This window comes from Ascaphus truei, chromosome 1, assembly GCF_040206685.1.
Source record: "Ascaphus truei isolate aAscTru1 chromosome 1, aAscTru1.hap1, whole genome shotgun sequence".
Classification (NCBI taxonomy): domain Eukaryota; kingdom Metazoa; phylum Chordata; class Amphibia; order Anura; family Ascaphidae; genus Ascaphus; species Ascaphus truei.
Window position 1 is genome coordinate 71,611,663 of NC_134483.1, and position 18,139 is coordinate 71,629,801.

General features: G+C 41.4%; 1 protein-coding gene across 6 annotated transcripts in view; it reads left to right on the forward strand.

Annotated features, from left to right (window-relative positions):
- Window positions 1–2,413: 2,413 nt before the first annotated feature.
- The window catches only part of MAP3K1 (mitogen-activated protein kinase kinase kinase 1), a 65,179-nt gene continuing 49,453 nt past the window's right edge, over window positions 2,414–18,139 (forward strand). For 2 of the 6 annotated variants that reach the window (XM_075589293.1, XM_075589301.1), the window contains exon 1: window positions 2,414–3,671. In XM_075589293.1, coding sequence (XP_075445408.1) covers window positions 3,352–3,671 — 320 coding nt within the window. In that variant the 5' untranslated portion in view covers window positions 2,414–3,351. Of the gene's footprint in view, window positions 3,672–4,516; window positions 4,754–12,875; window positions 12,997–18,139 lie in introns of those variants that run through there. The other 4 variants (XM_075589277.1, XM_075589284.1, XM_075589309.1 and 1 more) reach the window with 3 other exon arrangements.

The following is an 18,139-nucleotide window of genomic DNA, read 5'->3' on the forward strand; positions in this document are numbered from 1 at the left end:
GTGAAACAGACACCGAGAATGGCCGCACGTATGTGCACGTACGTACGTACACACGTTAGGTGTATGGGAATAATGGACTTCACCTATAAATCCTGGAATAGTAGTCAAAAGAGAGGATTCCCAGTATTCCCAAAAATGTTAAGTAATCAATAATAGTGAAAAAACAGGAAGTATAATGTATTTAAATAGGTGTGTTTAGATCAGAACATTCCACATAAAATGTTACAAAACATTGATTGATTGATATATATATATATATATCAATCTCAGAATCGCATAGAGCAGCGATTCCCAACTCTAGTCCTAAAATAACCCCCAACAGGTCAGATTTTAAGGATATCCCTGCTTCAGCACAGGTGGCTCAGTTAATGATTGACATATACAGCCACCTGTGCTGAATCAGGGATTTCCTGGCCTGTTGGGGGGTACTTGAAGACTGGAGTTAGGAACCTCTGACAGAGGTCCCATCAGCCAAGGGCAAACTCGCAAAACAGAGGAGCTACAGAAAAAAACAATTCAGAGCTTCACAGGACACACCCGTCTCTATTACAAGAATCCTCCATCAGAATATAACAATATTGTGTATGGCAGAAATGTGCTGAGCATTCGGTCCTCAATATGGTGTGAGCTCTTCTGCACATATGCTGATAGTTACAGACGTCCTGATCTTCTTCAACGCAAGGTTTCTTACTATTACTGACCTTACATATATGTATTTGTCTTCTTTTCTGCAGATCCCTTCCCCACTACCTGGCGAGTTTCTAGTTGCCTCTACCATTTAAAGGGTGCTGCAGTTTTCAATCTGGACCTCAGATATCAGGGCTCCATGTGTTGTGATCCAGCTCCATATCAAAGTTATAACTCACCTCTATCCCAGACAATCTGTCTTGTCTTTCATTTCAACGTTGTAAGTAATGTAATTTGTTACCTGTACGTACAGTCTGTGGTCTCCGCTGCTGGTCCTATCCAACAGTGACAATGCCTATACAAATACGTGGACAATCTGGACCTTTGATACTGGTGTTTTCCTGTGAATTTAGTGGGAGGTGTATTCAAAACAGGGAAGAACAAGCGCTGCAATTTTGTACTCGAGATGTGAAATTGTGGGTGATTTAAAAATTAAATCTTTAATAGGCAACTAAATAAAGTAAATAAAGGTGAATTGGGAAAGCAATTGACTCGCATGAATATATCTACAACTTGCTTTAAAATTAGCCCAAGGCAGGATCAGAGAAATCACCATAGATAGACAAGTAGTACTCCAAATAGTAGCTAATGGCTATTAATACATGTATTGGATTAATACATTTAATAGCCATTAGCTACTATTTTGAGTATTATACTACTTGTCTACTGTGATTTCTCTGAACCTGCCTTGGACTCGTTTTAAATCTGTTGTAAATATATTTATGTGAATCAATTGTTTTCCCAATTCATCTTTTTTTTATTTTATTGAGTTACCTATTGAAAATTTCATTTTTAAATCACTCACAATTTCACATCTCGTGTGCAAAATTGCCACGCTTGTTCTTCCGTTTTCAATACAATTTTTCCTGCATATTATATCTATCACTGGCTGAGCAAGTGTTATCCTCTGTATTTTCGATTACGGTGGGAGATTGCACTGATTTTAATACACAGATCTTTATTAGTACTAATGCCTGTTGATCGTTACATTAGTATTGAGGCCTTGTTCCTCTGCCCTCCCCTTTAAGGCTGCGACCCCGCCAGCGCTGACCGCGCACATGCTTGACAGCGGTGACGTCACCAACTCTCTAAGCATGAGCGCCGGGTGTCCTGGCTATTTTGCAAGTGCGCGCGGGGTGGTGGGGGTGCGCGTTGCGGCCAAGTTGAACGCGCTTGAAAGTTCATTCTTTTTTGTTTACTCAAGCGCCAAGCTTGAGTGACCGTGCGTGCCCGCACACCCCGTGGGCAGGGACTTACACATATAGATTTATGTAAGTAAAAGTGGCAAGCACCGCGTGGTCAGCGCCAGCGGGGCCGCAGCCTAACCTGATGCTATTACAAACAGATACCTGCCATAGAAAGGAAGCTTGTCTCTATCGTTTAACCCTGAACTGAATGCTTATCTTCCTTATGCATCCCTTGTATTTTCATTGGAAGGATAAATATGACACCTACCATGTTGTGATTGTTTTCCAATCTCTTTATTCTGTGTACATGGAAGGAACCGTGCTGACCACTTGTGAATGCGTATTAGTACAGCAAGATACGTGGAAAGCAGTGACTGCTTCCAAACCCCAACTCCTTTGCATTCACACAGGTGGATTTCCAGCCATGCTTCTCAGCACCTAGTGCGCTGTGTATACCATCTCTATGGCAACGCGCTGTCCCCACTGACTTTCCGTAGTGCTGTGAAGACGTCATCCTACAAGCACTCTATAAAAAAAACTGCAGGAAGCACAACATGAGGACGGCAGCCGCGGGAGGACATCTTGCCAGACGCGCAAACTGCGAGTAACCGCACGAGCGCTCTGCGGTTGGGACTTTGGCTGTTGGATTACGGGTGCGCGTTTTAAATTCATTCTCCTCTCGCGAGGGAAGCAGCACGGACGAAACCGCCGGCAGGAGGGTGTCCCCCTGTATATCTCTGTATGAGACAGGAGAAACTGATAGCAGGAGTTCGTGCCTGGCTCCCCGTCTCAGGGTTATGTGTGATATTGATGATCAGCACATTTCGTTTTTTGCTGCTACTTTTATTTACTCCTCCTGTGCATCTGTGTGTAACTATCCGCGTCTGTGCAGAAGAGCTCACACCACATTGAAGACCGGATGCTCACAACATTTCTGCCATACACAATATAGTTTTGTTTTTTTTCTGATGGAGGATTTTTGTTATAGAGACGGATGTGTTCTGTGAAGCTGTGAACTGTGTTTTTTTTTCTCTAGCTCTTGTGTTTTTGTGAGTTTCACTTCAGCTGATGGGACCTCTGATTCGTATAGCTTTTTTTTCTGTTCATTTTTATAAGACTTGACATTTTGTAACATTATGTGGAATTTTCAGATCTAAAGTGATGTGAATACGCTATTTTATAATATTTTTTTTTCCATTATTGATGACTTAACATTTTGCGGAGTTCTGGGAATCCTCTCTTCTGACCAGTATCCAAACCAGTTTGACATAGTTCAACCACGGCGGCGTATACTCTATGCCTAAACTTCCACTGCTAGAGCGAGCTGCAGGCTAGCGTGTTGGGTTACGTAGTTTGCGTACCTGTCCGATACGCTTCTCCCCGGGTTACGTAGATTTCCTATATACCTGCCCACACCATTTGGCTCCGAGCCTTCGATTGGGTTGTCCGCTCCGAATGTAAACCTGGCCGCGGGAAGATGGCGGCTGCGGCGGGGAGTCGGAGCTCGTCTGGATTAACGACTGCTGCGGGCGGCGGTGGTGCGGTGTCCAGCAGCCCAGAGACTGGGCAGCATGTGGAAGCGGTGATGGGGGACGTTGTGGAGCAGCGGGCGGACTGGCGGCGGAAGCAGCTGCGTAAAGTACGGAGCGTGGAGCTGGACAAGCTGGTGGAGCTGGAGCATCATACTCCGGGAACCGCAGGGAGTGGAGAGCAGGAGCCAGGGACTGCCGTCGGCACCGGACCCAGCCCAGGCAGCGAGGCCGAGGACCCGTCGGGGAGCCAGACCATGGCACCTGGGTAAGAGACAGGGACCGACATTCATGTGATCACTGAATTTGGGGTCCCCTTGGCTTGTTTTGGGTGGAGGGGGTTGCAGAGCGGAGTTTAATCTGAGTTGGGTGCATTCAAGACCAGCGCTTCATCTCCCAGATGTGTGTGGAAGGTAGAAGTAAAGGGCCATGCTGGTGATTTTAGGATTATGAATCTGGTGCCTTTTATTTGTTAAAAACTTGTGAGGATCCAGACACTTGTGGAGTCAGCACAGGGTTGGGAATGTCTTTTTGTGCAAGTGACTGCAAGATTTGCATTGTGCTTTTTGCAGACGCTTATACTTTTTTTTTTTTTTTTATAATTTACTTTTTATTGTGCCTATATTAAAGTTCTCCATTGATGTTTTGAAACCACAGAGGTATTTTCAGAACAGCCGTTAGTGGTAGGAGGTGTTTTATTCCAGTGCCCTATGCTGCAGTAATGAATAACATCTGTAGTGCTGCAACTAAAGTATATATATATATATATGATGTTCTGTATACAAACACGCTTTAAAAACATGGAACTCCTTGCTGTTTTATATTCCTGTTCTATACCTTTTTTAGTATGCAGTTAATTGGTGGTTTAGGTCGGTGCGTTAAAGGATTATGAATGTTGTGCATTTGTTAACATCACCGTACAAATGCTCTTGTCAGTGCTGGGGCTGCACTGGGCACAGCTGTATGGTGTTGCTGCATTTCACTTCTATTTTGATACAAAGGAATATCCACTGTAGAGGCCAGAAGTGGTTAATGCGGAATATCTCCTCTTTTTTTTTCCCCCTCTCCCCCCTCCTCCTGCCTTATATGCAATTGTGCTCAGCAAACTCTGGGGTCATGCAGAAGCTCTCCCTTCCTGTCAGCTGCTTGCTTTGCCTTCTTGACTTTGCAGTTGCAGTACACAATGCAGGCTCTGTCTCCCCCCTCTATCAACCAGCCAGAGTTACCTGTCACGAACTCTGTGGGAAGGGGTGTGGGAGACCTCTAGTGACATTCTTGCAGCTCAGTCTCTCTATGGGATCTGTTTTACCTTGTACGAAAACTTGTATGCACAGAAAGGTATCTCTTTAGGTAAGTGTTGATTTTTTTTTTGTGTGTGTGTGCTTTTTCCCCAGTGTTGTTTAGAAACCCTGATAGTAAGTTTAGGAATCTGAGATGTCTGGTAATAAGAAATTAAAGCACCTGCGGTGTCATCTCAGGAGAATTCTTCACATGACGCCAGTAATGCTGCCGATTAGAAAATGACTCGCATTATGGAAGCTTTTATTTGAGACGTTAGCAGTCATTTTTAAGGCATTTGCAAAAACAGAGCATTTAACTCTCCGTAAAACGATGCTGATGTTTCAGCCTCTTAACAAATTGCTTAAATGACAAGATTTGAAGCTGTCTTGGTCTTCGACGTAAAGGGGAAAAATCAAAATAAAGACTAGGTACCATGTTAACATTTTGCTTGGCAAACGCTGTACAGAACAATTCAGGGTTCTTCAAGATGGGGGCTTTATCTGTAAGCGGTGTCGCTCCGTGACAGGGCAGGACACCCCCTGTGTTTCTTTTTTTTGGTTCCTTTTTTGTTTGACACCGCAGTGGCAGAAAGCTCAAAGTCCATTGTAAGAAAAGCAGCTATAACATTCATGTGTTTAGCATTATTTTATATTGTTCGGCACAGCTTTAGGAGCCGTAATGGAAAAAAATATAGATTTTTTTCAACCTCAGTATTAATATTTGTGTATAGGAGTATTTTAAGATTATACAGATCACCAGCTACTACACCCGGGTACAACAAAATATACTGGGTAGCATTTGTTACCCAGGGCTCATATGCATTAATGTCTCATTTTGCCCAGCTCTTAATTATGTGCACTGGAGCGTTAGTGCTGTAGCTTGATTGACTTCTTGACGTGCCTCTGTGCTCTTTGAAGTCGATGTCCAGGGCTCCAGGCATTTGTGTTAATGGTGCATGTGTTCACCTCCTAACTCCATAAAAATCCCTGTCTGCGTTAGATCTGTTTTCCTGCAGCAGTTGGCACAGGGGATGGATGGCACATCAAAGTAAAGTGTGTGTGTTTGAAAAATAATTTGCTTAGCTTTAACTTTTTAGAATGAAGTAGTTGTCATGTGTGTTCAGGTTTAACTGTGGTTGTATAAAGTAGCTTTCTGGCAATAAGTGTTCTCAGAAGTTAGTGGGGTTTAGTCATTCATACGAGTTGTTTTTCCACTGAGGTGTCTTTTAGACAGTCCAAGCACATTTGATTTGACATGATATACAGAAGGTGACTGCTCTTATATGCAAGTCTCGATGTAACTTCTTACCCAGGGCCCTGTAATATTGCAGGGTTGCTCTCTTGCTCGCAGTGCATTCAAATGTTCTGACAGGTAATCATTTGCATGTTTTGTAGCAAACCCTCTGTCATCTGACAAACTTCTGACCTTGTATCTCGCTCCTAATTTTGTATATTTGTTACATCACAACTGGTTGAAGCAGGGAAGCTGTATAAGGCTACGCTTATAGTGCCAGCAATGTCAGGCTTCGGTCGCTGGAAAAATCAAATAGAGATGACTTCCAGCGATCGCGACCAAGCCGTCGCGTCTTGCTTACTATAAGCGCACGCAATGGCGGCAATGCATTTGTTTTGCCGCGCCGTCGCCGGCCCTATAAGCGCAGCCTTGGTGTGTTGTACTTCATGTCAGAAGACCTTTAGAACAACGATTTTGACTTCCTGGGGGAAATGCTTATCCTGTCTCCCACTTCAACCCTCATGGTTGTGATAACGAATTGGTAATGGGAGCATTAGCCCAGTAAACTTCAGTGAGGGGGAAACCTGAAATGGGGGGTGAGGGAGGGTGTGTATAGTGGTCAAAGTGCTTGTCCATCTTATTGCCCAAAAGTGTGAGCTTTGGATTAATAGGAAGGTGAGCTTACATCTGCCATGCAGCAGGGTTTTAAAAGCATCTGCAATATCAAAACACATTGTTTTCACTGGAGTTACTGCCCAAAACCCCACATTGTATTGTAAACCCCTGTATTGGGGCTACATGGGAAGTGAAAAGTCAGGAACCCAAGTATTTTATTTTATTTTTTTGCTGAAAATGGACGGACCAATGATAAAGAAATTGAGGTAAACATACCCTAATCTGCAGGTTACACCTCTAGCAGACTTTTTTTTTTCTCTTTATCAACTACCTACTTTTAGCGTAGGTCACTGCCGTTGGTTGAATTTTGCCTTCTGTGAGACTGCATTAGTAAAGGGTATACAGTATTTAAAGGCCTTCTGAGGAATGTGTGTAGAAGGCTGTTTGCTTTTTCTTTCTTTTTTTTTTTTTCATGTTTACTCTTGGATTTAAAATAAATCGAAATGTATTAAAATAGCAACATTTCTTAAACTTTGTCCCAGATCTTTAATTTGATCGAAAAACGAATCCAAACAATTTCAAGCGCCATTTACAGCATTATTTTAAAGAAAATCCCAAAACATACCTAAACGTTTCAAAATATTGGTTACACAGATCAGCCATCAGACGTGCTGTAGCTTTATACAGGAAGAACCTCCACCAATGACGGTGATTTTTACAAATATTAAGACGTTAATCTTATGGAACGTCAAGTTTATTAAATAGATGTTTTGATAAATCCTGAGATTTGGCTCCCCTGGGAAGCTTCACAATGACCAAATTTGATTATGTAAAAAAAAAAATGTTTTTACTTGTATTACCAGCAATCTTATTTCTATGATAAACCCAAATCTAATCCTATATGAGGATGCTGTATAAACACATTTTGTTATGCACTTCTTTATCTGAATTGTAAATGTGTATTCCAATAGAAATGTACCATGTCCCTAATCATAAAAAATGGCAAATCTGACTTGACATATGCTTTTGAACTGGTAATTGGAAAAACCTCTTGTATTAAAAAAAAATGGGTTTTCAATATGAAAATTGTTGCTATCAAAATGTTAGTGCTACATATGTGCTAAAATCTTCAGCCCCCCACGATAACTTGAATGTAATATTTTCTGTACCTATTGCCTTCAATGTTTTTGTGACATTTACCAGCTGGTTTCTATTTCAGTGTAAATTTTTTAAATTAAATTAAGTTTAAATGGCCTTCATATTTTCTGGGTGTAGTAATGATTTCATAGCTCAGTCAGCCTGATCGCTGCACCTTTTTGTAATGCCTGCTATATTCTTTCCTAAATGATGTATTTGCCCCCGATAAACACTACTTATTATTCGCACTGTGGTAATTGTTATAGGCCGTTTTTGCTTTTAAGTTTTTAGATAAGCAAATAAACTTTCCTTAAACATGAAGCATTTGTTGAAACAGATACAGATCTTGTTGCCCACTTTTTACTTGACTGAAACTCCCATTAATGTTACTTGGTGCTGGCTACTTTCAAGACATCCCTGTGTAAGCCCCAAACAGTTAGCTTTAGCTGAGATGGAAGATGCTGATATTTTGCACACGTAGGAGTTTAATGACAAGGTGGTAGAAACTGATACAAATGCTAGAAATGTAAGCGCAGGGCCACAGGTTAACCAGTATATTTAATTTACTGTTGGTGCAAATGTGTTTAGTAAGGGAAATCCAAGTAACAGAGCTCTTCCTAATCCTCAGAAATAAACCCAGACAAAAATAACCTGAGTCATTAATAGGATCAGTGCTTGAGAGCCAGAAACTCTAGATAGCGTGAGTGTTGAGAAGAAAATATTGGGGTTTGCATGATTTAGTGTGGCGACACATTGCAGCTAAATCATATTTAATGTGGCTGTTGACTTGAAGTGCGTTTTTGTTTAAAAATTAATAAATTATCTTTATGCTTTGAAAATGAAAACGGAGGTATGTTTTGCCAAAGTGTTTTTAAACTACACTCTGATTTATCAATTTAAGTACTCTTGCTTCCATTGGGAGATGGTTGCATAAAGTCAGACACTATGGACAGTGAAACGTTGTATTGCAGAACTGGAGATTCCCTCTCTTCCATAGCCCTGCAGCAGTACAGTTTCGCAGAAACGTGTGTGTGTATGTATATATATATATATATATATATATATATATAATATATATATATTTATATTATTATGGCTTTCCAGGGCTTTTAAGAAAGTGAAGTTAGAAATTTGGTGAATTTCTGCAGTGTTGTGACTGTTGTTAACATATTGTCTTTTTTTTATTTACATTTTTTTCTAAATCTTATTGGTTGTTCTGTTCAGGGATCTCTAAAATCTTTTGTTTGCCCTGATTTACTTAATTACAATAACGAATCCCTTTCAAAGCCATCTGATCAGCAGATATTTCTTCCCATCAGTTCAGTTGAAAGTGACTGTGACATGAACCACCGGTTAGAGTTTTGTGGGTGGTTCTTGTATGAAATATTCAATTCCTGGCAGCTCCCATTGTGTTCAGCTTGCTGAGTTGATCCTGCTTTCCTCCTGTACTTTAGAGCGGTGTGTGACCCTTGCCCTGCTGATGGGGCATGTTGTATAAAATACCAGCTTGTTAATCTTTTGATCCAACTTTGTTTACTTCAAAATTCTTGATGGTAATAAACTGGAAAGGCTTAAAGATAAAAGTGTATTGGTGAAAATAACTATTTTATTTTTGTATCCACTTTGTAGATGGCATTTGGTAGGGGGAGGAGGAGGGATCGGATTTGGCTTAGAAAGTCTGGCAATCTGTTTTGGACCGGTCTGCCCATCGCTAATCATTATAGAACCCCTCATAGGATCATGCCTGAAAATAGCACTTCCTTTCTAGCTCCAGATGCTAGATGGAGGTTAACTGCACATACAGTATAAATCCTCGCAGCAAACAAATGCAATATTAAGTATAAAAAATCTAGGTCTTAAACCCGATACAGAATACGCAACAGTTTCTCAATACCAGATCAATTTCTTTTTAATACGTATACCGCATTATTGCTTACTGAGCTTGATTGTATCCAATGTTAATTTTTAAACATCAAACTTTCTTAAGCAGCATCATAGTAATGCAGTTATTTGTTACGTTAACTGACGTGTTTATGAAAAAGATTTTGGCTGCAAAAATATCAACGTGATCTCTTCTATGTAATTAGAAGGGCAGTTGTAGCAACAAATACATGTTCTATCATCATGCTATTTGTATTTGCGATAAACCAGGCATATAACCTCTTCCGAGCTTGTGTGGCTGCAGTACTTTGCCTTGTAGTTTCTTATATTCCCAGCAGCGAAAGGGTTACAGAGTTGGAAAGCGCCTGACATGCCACTCCCGCCATCATAGAAATAATGTTAGTCATTGTTAGAAGGCAGTGCAGCAGAACCATTTTCTCTGCAAGCTCACAATTCTGTAATGTGGCTGCAAAACGACCCTGGGTATAGGAGACTTTAAAAGCTGGTCTCGGCCGTAACCGATTTTTTTTATTTCAAACTATTTAAAAAACTAAACAAAATGTAAAAAATAATCAAAGGAAATGTGAAACACTAAAGATTTTGTGGCATTCAATATGCCGACTTAGCCTATGATCTAATTTTTCTATAAAGAAATACTTTTATGAATGTGTCCAATATGCAGGAGAATCTGTGTCCCAATGCAAACTCCATTTGTTAACTCGCGATAGCCTTGTGCGTCAGTTGATTTTAGAGTTGGTTGTAAGATATTCAAGACTGTAGAATGCAAATCAAAGCATGTAGCCCTGTTTAATATACGTGTAATGTATGCAGCAGCAGAGCTGTATATTGCCTACATACATTAGTTTGTTTTAACGGTTGAGTGGATTTTGCTAATTGCAGTGGTTGTAATCCCAGAGTGAGATGGTGGTCCCTATAATGGGATGTTGCAATGTTTCTCGCCATTTCGCATTGTAGTAGGCTACTTGATTTCTGGTAAAAGCAGTCAAATTCACGACCCTGCACCAGCTGTTTTGTTTAACTTCTTGCCGTTCAATGGGTAAAATACAAACCAAACTTCTTGCACAGCTCGCTGAAGGCATCATCAGGACTAATGTGCAATCAGTGCATTAAACGTGTATACCATGACCTTTTCTTTTCTTCCTGTAAAACGCTCTGTATTTTTTATTTTTTTTGCTCACATCTTGCAGACAAAATTCAAATGGGAAATTTGTAACCTGGTAGATGTAATAAAAATCAGTTTGCACTAGTTTTTAAGGAAAGACTGATACGCAGTTGTAAAACGTACTATAACAATTATTTGTCATGGGTGTTTCATGCCGCCTCGGCTGGAGGGAACATTGTCTGTGTTGCCCAACACGTCAAGATAGATATATATCTATCATTTTTTATATCTCCTGAAAGGGGAAAGTCTACTTGTCTGCAGGAACTGCTAATGTCTAGACTCTAGCGTAAGTTTCTGCAGTTCCGTGTAGAGTAGAAAGACTGCAGCAGTCCCATCTCATTTCCACATTCTTGGTGCCTACGTTGCATTGCGCTGTAGCGGGGCTGAGAGGGGAATGTGTTTTCTTAGATGTGACTGTTAGGCTGCGCTTATAGTGCCGTCTTCAGCGACGTGTCGGTGACGTCACGCTGCTGCGCTGGAAAAATCAAATTGACTTGACTTCCAGCGATCGCGACCAAGCCGTCGCGCCGTCACATCGCTTCTACTATAAGCTCACGTAACGGCGGCAATACATTTGTTTTGCCGCGACGTTGCCGTCACTATAAGCGCAGCCTTACCCTTTACATTCTGTTCTGCAATAAAACTTTCAAATATTCATGGGACTAAAGTACTGGCGCATATATTGAGTAAAGGAAGTTGGTAACAGTTAAATGTGCATGTAGCTTTGAGGAGTGGGTGCATGCCTGGAATGTTTGGTTTGTTTCCCAGTTTCAGTATTAGAACCCGAAACTGACCCCAAGGTTATGTAAAGTTGATAAGTCCAGCAGTGTTCTGTTCTCCACCTGATCGGGTGCTCCGTGTTTCATGGAGAGCTGAGGGATGTGCCACACAATAACACAGACAGAAAAATATATATTGGTTTAAAGACCTCAAAAGGGTTTTCCAGTTCTGGTCTGAAAATGTTTCAGTGCTGTGCAAAGAAGTAGATTCAAATGCTTCCTTTTCTATTACCCCCAAACAAATTGTGTTTTGGGCATACATGCATTTGTATTGTTTGCATTTGAGTTTTTTCAATTGTGTGTACTTCTCCTCCACTTTAACATCTGTTCAGTAATCTGTACAGGCTACCTATAGATAATATGTCAGTTCTCCATGAGAGCGGCGAAAATAAGTGGTAATGCCACAAGGTTTCCTCAGTCTTAAGGACCCCTGGCGTTCCAGCCCTTGTGAAGTTGAGGGGATATCATAATGGCACGAAAGGGTAAACAAGAAAAAACGGCGTAGTCCTTTTTAAATGACTGTACATTCTTAAGGTGCCAAATACATTGCTAGTGTTACAACTCCCCCACTCCAAATTCTGGCTCCTAAAAATGTGTCAAATATACTTAATGTTCAGAACGTATAAATATTTGCAAACCACCTCAATAAAAAATTGACAGTGAACATAATCAGTGCGTTTGGATTGGAGCAGGCGAGTTGGAAGGGGACGCATACTGTACAGGAGAACCACAATCTAAACTACATAGCGGCCCGCGACAGGCAGACAAACACGGCGTGCTGCATAACTTCCCCTCCTCCGATGCTTCAGGAGTTGACGCCTGTTACAGTTCCTAAAGTTTTAACAGTTACTACATGGCTGCTCTGAATACTGAACCGGGAAAACCCCAGCTCCAATGTGTGTGGTAAAATATATAGTGAGGCTGGTATTGCTGCTTTAAGTAATATTTCTTTAGACTCACTAATTAAAAAAATAACTTTTGACTCCGGGCACATGAGTTGGTACCTCGCGTGGCATTGTGTAACCCCAGAGCTACAGTACCAGGAGTGTACAGCAGGCTGCATGGTACTTTACACCTGTGTAACGTGTACCTGTAGTAGTTGCCTATTAATGATGGATGTATGTATAAAGCAAATGTACTAGGGTATGTACCCAAAAGCTATTTATGGTAATATTTACACAACTGAATTCCTAAAGTTGGCATAAAGAAAATTCTCTAGTTGGTTTTCTTGTCTGTAACCCTAATGCTGCCCCCCTCATTGTGCTAAACGTTTGCTAAAGTTGATGTCCTTATGGCACTTATAAGACAATGGCTTCCCCTTTCAGATTGGTCATTGTGTACAGATTTTTATTTTTTGTCTTTGAGGTTCATGTAGAAAACGAAATGTAGGATCTCCCATACTGATGTCCTGAAACCTGCTCATTACTACGCCGGATTTCCCACTGCTCTGCTTGTTCCCGGAGATATGAGCTCTAGTTAAAGCCGTACGTATTCCAACTCCTGTGATATTTGCATTCCACACATGTGAAACGAGTGCTTAAAATAGATAACCTATTATATGGCTGAGCGCTTTTACGTTTATCAGCTGAAATTGCACATTTACAGCAGCCGTGCACAACGTGCTTTCTCTTCTATGCAAACATTAGTATGCACACATATATATAATCTTGTATATGATGTACGTTCCACTCCCCCACCCCGTGTGAACGTTGGGTCTGGGTTCCTCAGTGACTGCCTGACATGTGAGGGACCCCCAGGTCATTGCAGATATTGCACAGCTAAAATCAAGGCAATGAAACCCTTGGAGCACTGTTTGTTCTGCTTCTAGTGTTTGCTTACATGATTTGAAACCTACTTTAAAATCTAGTTGACAAGTGTGATTTACATTGAGGTGCTGCGGATTATGGCAATGGAAAGACCAACTTGAAAATCAGCATGTACAGTAGCTTAATAGCAGCAAGAAAAAAACTAGGGCCAGTGCCTCCTAAAAGCGAACTGACCTGCTGGCAGTGGTTTGTTCGCCAAGTCCATTGTAGGTGATGGACACCATTTTTGAGACAGCTAGAAAAGTATAAATGTGTTAAAATAATTTTGAACTGCTGCCATTTCAGTGGTAACCAAATGCTTCGGTGTGTTTACCAATATTTACCTAATCCTCCCACTGCCAGCCAAATTATTGCACACCCTACTAGTATTTAAAGCGGAACCGAAGTGGGCCGTTTTCCCCTCTCCCTGTTGGATTGAAGCAGGGAGTCTCCTGAGCTGAATCCCATTAATTTCAGCTCGGAGGACCCTACTTCCCAAGATACTTCTGTAAGGGGTGCCAGTAGCTGCTCCGGCTCGCTTACTGGGGTTCATGTAATGGAGGCGTTTCAAAGCTCCTGCTGTCCAATAGGAAGCAGCGATGTCATCCTGTGCGGCTTATTGGCCCATGTGACGCGAGGGCTTGAAACTTGGCCGAAATACAGACATCCCCTTCAGAAGAAAGTATCTCTGGAAGCAAGAGGTTTCGGAGCTGAAATTAACGGGGTTCAGCCCTGAAGACCCCCCTGCTTCAATACTATGTATTAAAAAACATACAACTTTTTTTGAATTTTTTTTTAGAACTGCCTGCTTGTATTGCTCCTTTTAAGGGTTTATTACGTTCTAGATCTGGGTAAGATTTCTATTCATCATAGGAGATTAATTCGCAGGAAAAATGTTCGTACTTGGGCCTTCTAAACATGCAAGTCTTTTCATTAAAAAATGTTCTAGCATCGCCAACTCCATTACTGACATTTAAGTTTCACGTTAAAACGAAAAGTGAGCATTGGTTTTCTATCCCAGTGCATTTGTTGTGGGTTTTCAAGCCGTGGGTGCTGAATGCCCCATTAACTCACAGCACACTCAAAGTGGACAGCAGAGGGGTTGTGAATTTCTGTTTGAATAGCTTTGCAGATCTCAGCGTTTGAGGTTAGTTGAGGCCATACTTCAATTTGAATAGTGAGGGATGGGAAATGAGCATGATTGATGTACAATGTTGTTTTCATTTGTTATCTGGCTGTTGCGGTGAAATGGTTAATGACTTCAACGTAACCATATGATTTTTGTTGATGTTGGCTAACGTGCCAGCAAGGCATATGATGTTAAAGCAGTTGAACATTGTCATATTTATAAACCACTCGTGACCTTTTCTAGCGCTTTTTTGCCTGCGTTATCTAAAAGAAATTGGGAAACGACAGGGTGTTCTTTAACACGACACATCTGGGTAGTACTAAGAGAAACGCCTTCAACAGTCTTCTAGAGCAGAGGTGGCCAACTCCAGCCCTCAAGTGCCACCAATAGGTCAGGATTTCCCTGCATCAATCAACGACAAATCCACCTGTGCTGAAGCAGGGATATCCTTAACCTGACCTGTTGGTGGCCCTTTAGGACAGGGGTGGGTAAACTCGAGTCCTCAAGTCTGTTATTGCGTGTCTGCCGTGTTTATAGTACTTGCATGCTGAATTTGAGGGTAGAAATCAGCATACATATTCCGAACCCTGTTTTAGAAGTAACTTGCCTGCACTGGTGCTGGGTGGGAGGCCATTCGCCCACTATGGAGCTCAGAATATGACAGAATATTTGTCTGAAGCAGTAAGTGAACGTTTGACTCTCTTTTGCTTCCAGTACTTTCTAATGTATTGCTGCAAGTTCTTCTGGCAGCAACGGAGTTAATCCCGATCTGTATGCATTACATTGACATACTACAGCACAGGGAGTTGTTAAATCTGCCTTTCCATTGGCTGCCGTCCCGTGGTGTGTTTAAGATGACTGTCACGTGGAGTTATTTGACCAATTTATTTTTTTTCATTTATTTTGGGTGGTGTTTGACATAAATGAGTAATTGCAGCCCTTTGGGAAGATTGCAGGCTGTGTTTTGCACCCGGCTCCAGACCCATGAGCTGAGAAGTGATTAGTGATCCCACTGTGTATTGCTAGATTGTTTTTCTGTCATGTAACGTCTTCAATCAGGAAATCTACTTCTATAATTTTTGTGCATACACTTTGTGGAATCCCACATACCTGTACTGTATAACAGGGGTGCTCAAATCCATCCTCAAGATTCCCCCCTCCCAATCAGGTCAGGTTTTCAGGATATACCTGCTTCAGCACAGATGGCTGTCTATGATTGAGCCACCTGTGCTGGGATATTCTTAAAGCCTGACCGGGGAGGGTGGGGGGAGGGGGTGTTGAGGACCCCTGCTGTATAGTATCTCCTATGTGCTTTTTAATTTTTAATGCACGAGTTTAGTACATGTTGTACTAAAATGTGCACATGAACTCTCTAAATTGCCTAAGCAACTATTATCTAATAGAAGTTATCATTGCTCTGAATGAGCTGTAGTTACACATGCACTTGAATTGTATTTTTAAAGTCTGATCAGAATTGTCATCAATAAATGTGCTATTTATAATGGTATACGTAATGGCAGCATGATGAGTTGTAATTGTTCTCGTAGTCCCTTGCCTGCTAATTACTTCCCCACATTGAGCTCATCTGACTAATACATATGCGGCGAATGAAAGCAAACTGGTAGCAGTGTCTATGTGCGGAAATAGGATGTGCAGAGTGGTAATGATTGGCTTTACCCCTTACCTAGGCAGAGCGGGTCAGCAGTCCCATGGCAGAGAGGGTTAATGCAAACATACACTGCCCAGCATTTCCTCTAAATGCATCTGCTGTTGGTTAGATGCCAGAAGGGGAGGGAAGGCTTAACTAAATTCAAGTCATCGTTGTCCCAAACAGGTCAGGTTTGCATCCCAGCTTCAGCACGTGGCTCAGAGGCTGTCAGACTGAGCCACCTGTGCTTATGCTGGGACTGATTGAGCCAGCTATGCTGAAGCTGGGATAGCCAGAAAACCTGACCTGGTGGTGAGGGGGCTTGAGGACTGGAGTTGAGCACCCCTGCTAGGGCACAGGAACAACCTAATCGGGTTCATTTTCAGTTATGGTACGAGCGCAGAAAGCACGTAACTATCCCAAAAGTAGCTTTCCAACCTAACCAGAAGATCACAAATCGGATTGGTGCCTACCACCTTTTTGAAGGACAGAGATGCAGTGAAAAATAAAGTGCTGAGGGCAGCATTTCAGGAGGAAATATTTTGCAATAAACTATGGAATTTCACTTCAGGTTGCAAGCTTTTTATTTAGTGTTATTTTGGGAATTGAACACCCATGTCACATACCGCAAGTAACAACGATGTTTAGATCTCCACTCCAGCCATTCGAATATTGAAATCGCTAGCATGCCAAGGTGAGAAGTGCTGTGCCACGGTGTTGCTCAACAGGTACTTGGTCCTTCAGAGAAATGGGGACAATACTGTACAGCTTTAGAACAGTGTAACCAAGCATCAAATCCTATGCTGATATCATTCATTCTCAACGCTTGGGACATTGGGTCATGCAGTGTTGGAGCAGAAAGCTGTTAAAGCACGTAAAACTTAAAAGAAAAGGACTAAAAAAAAAATACATTTAATGCAGTTCTGCGGACTCCTGATGTCCTGGGACAACCCAATATTTGTAGTTTAACTACACACACAAAATGACTAACATGGTCACTGTGTCACCAATAGAAAGCTACAATGTTGCAACTTTCTCTTTGCTGCTTGGATTAAGCAGACAGATCTATTTTGTCCAGGAGGAATAATCCTCCCCATCTCGATTTTAAACAGGGGATCCCTGAATATTGGTGTACCACTGATCTGTGGGGGACTAATATTATAGGTGATTAGTGCTCCTCTGTGCCTGGCTGCTTTAAGAAAAATGCAGAGTGGGCCGAACGAAACAAATTGGACCGGCATTAATTACCCAGATAAGGAGCCATGCCATCGTCTTTACATGTACAGACTTTGCAATAAAGAAGTCGTACACAATATTAGCAAGCTGAAATCTCAGGCCTGAGTGTTCCACATTTTATGTATGTATGTATGTATGTATCAGTACCGTGTAAGCCGAGCTTCAATAATCAAAAAATAAATAGATGATACCGTTCTGTGGCTAACGAAATGCTTTTATTTGTGCGAGCTTTCGAGATACACTGATCTCTTCTTCCGGCGATGTTACAATGAATGAAGCAAGCAAAAGGTATACTTAAAAACAGTGTCTCTTGGAATGTTATCTGTGCTGGTCCTTCCCCCGGTGTGGATATATATATATACACGCGCTAACTGGAGTGCTGCGAAGGTACCTCAAATATACACCCACTAAAGGGAAAGTGACCTAAAAATATTACCCCTTTGTATTGTCTCCATTGCGGTGGAGGAATACAAGCGACAGCATACAACTGGTAGTGTAAGAACATGCTGAAAGGGTTTACCTTAATGTGGTTGCAGGCGTAATAATATTTTGGCAGATATATTGAATTAAATGATCCCATAGAAGAGAACCTACAGAAATAAACTAAATTGATCATATTGGATGTTCATTGGGGCTCCTTTATTTCCTGTTGGATAGAGATGTAGTCCCCCATACTAGATCAAAACTGTTTTTTTTGTAATACAAATCTTGTTTTTCTTTCGGATTATGTATGAGTGTGACATCCTCGCACTGTTCCTATTTTATGGGATGTGTAGATGTGATGTGTACAGTTACTATACATAGATTCT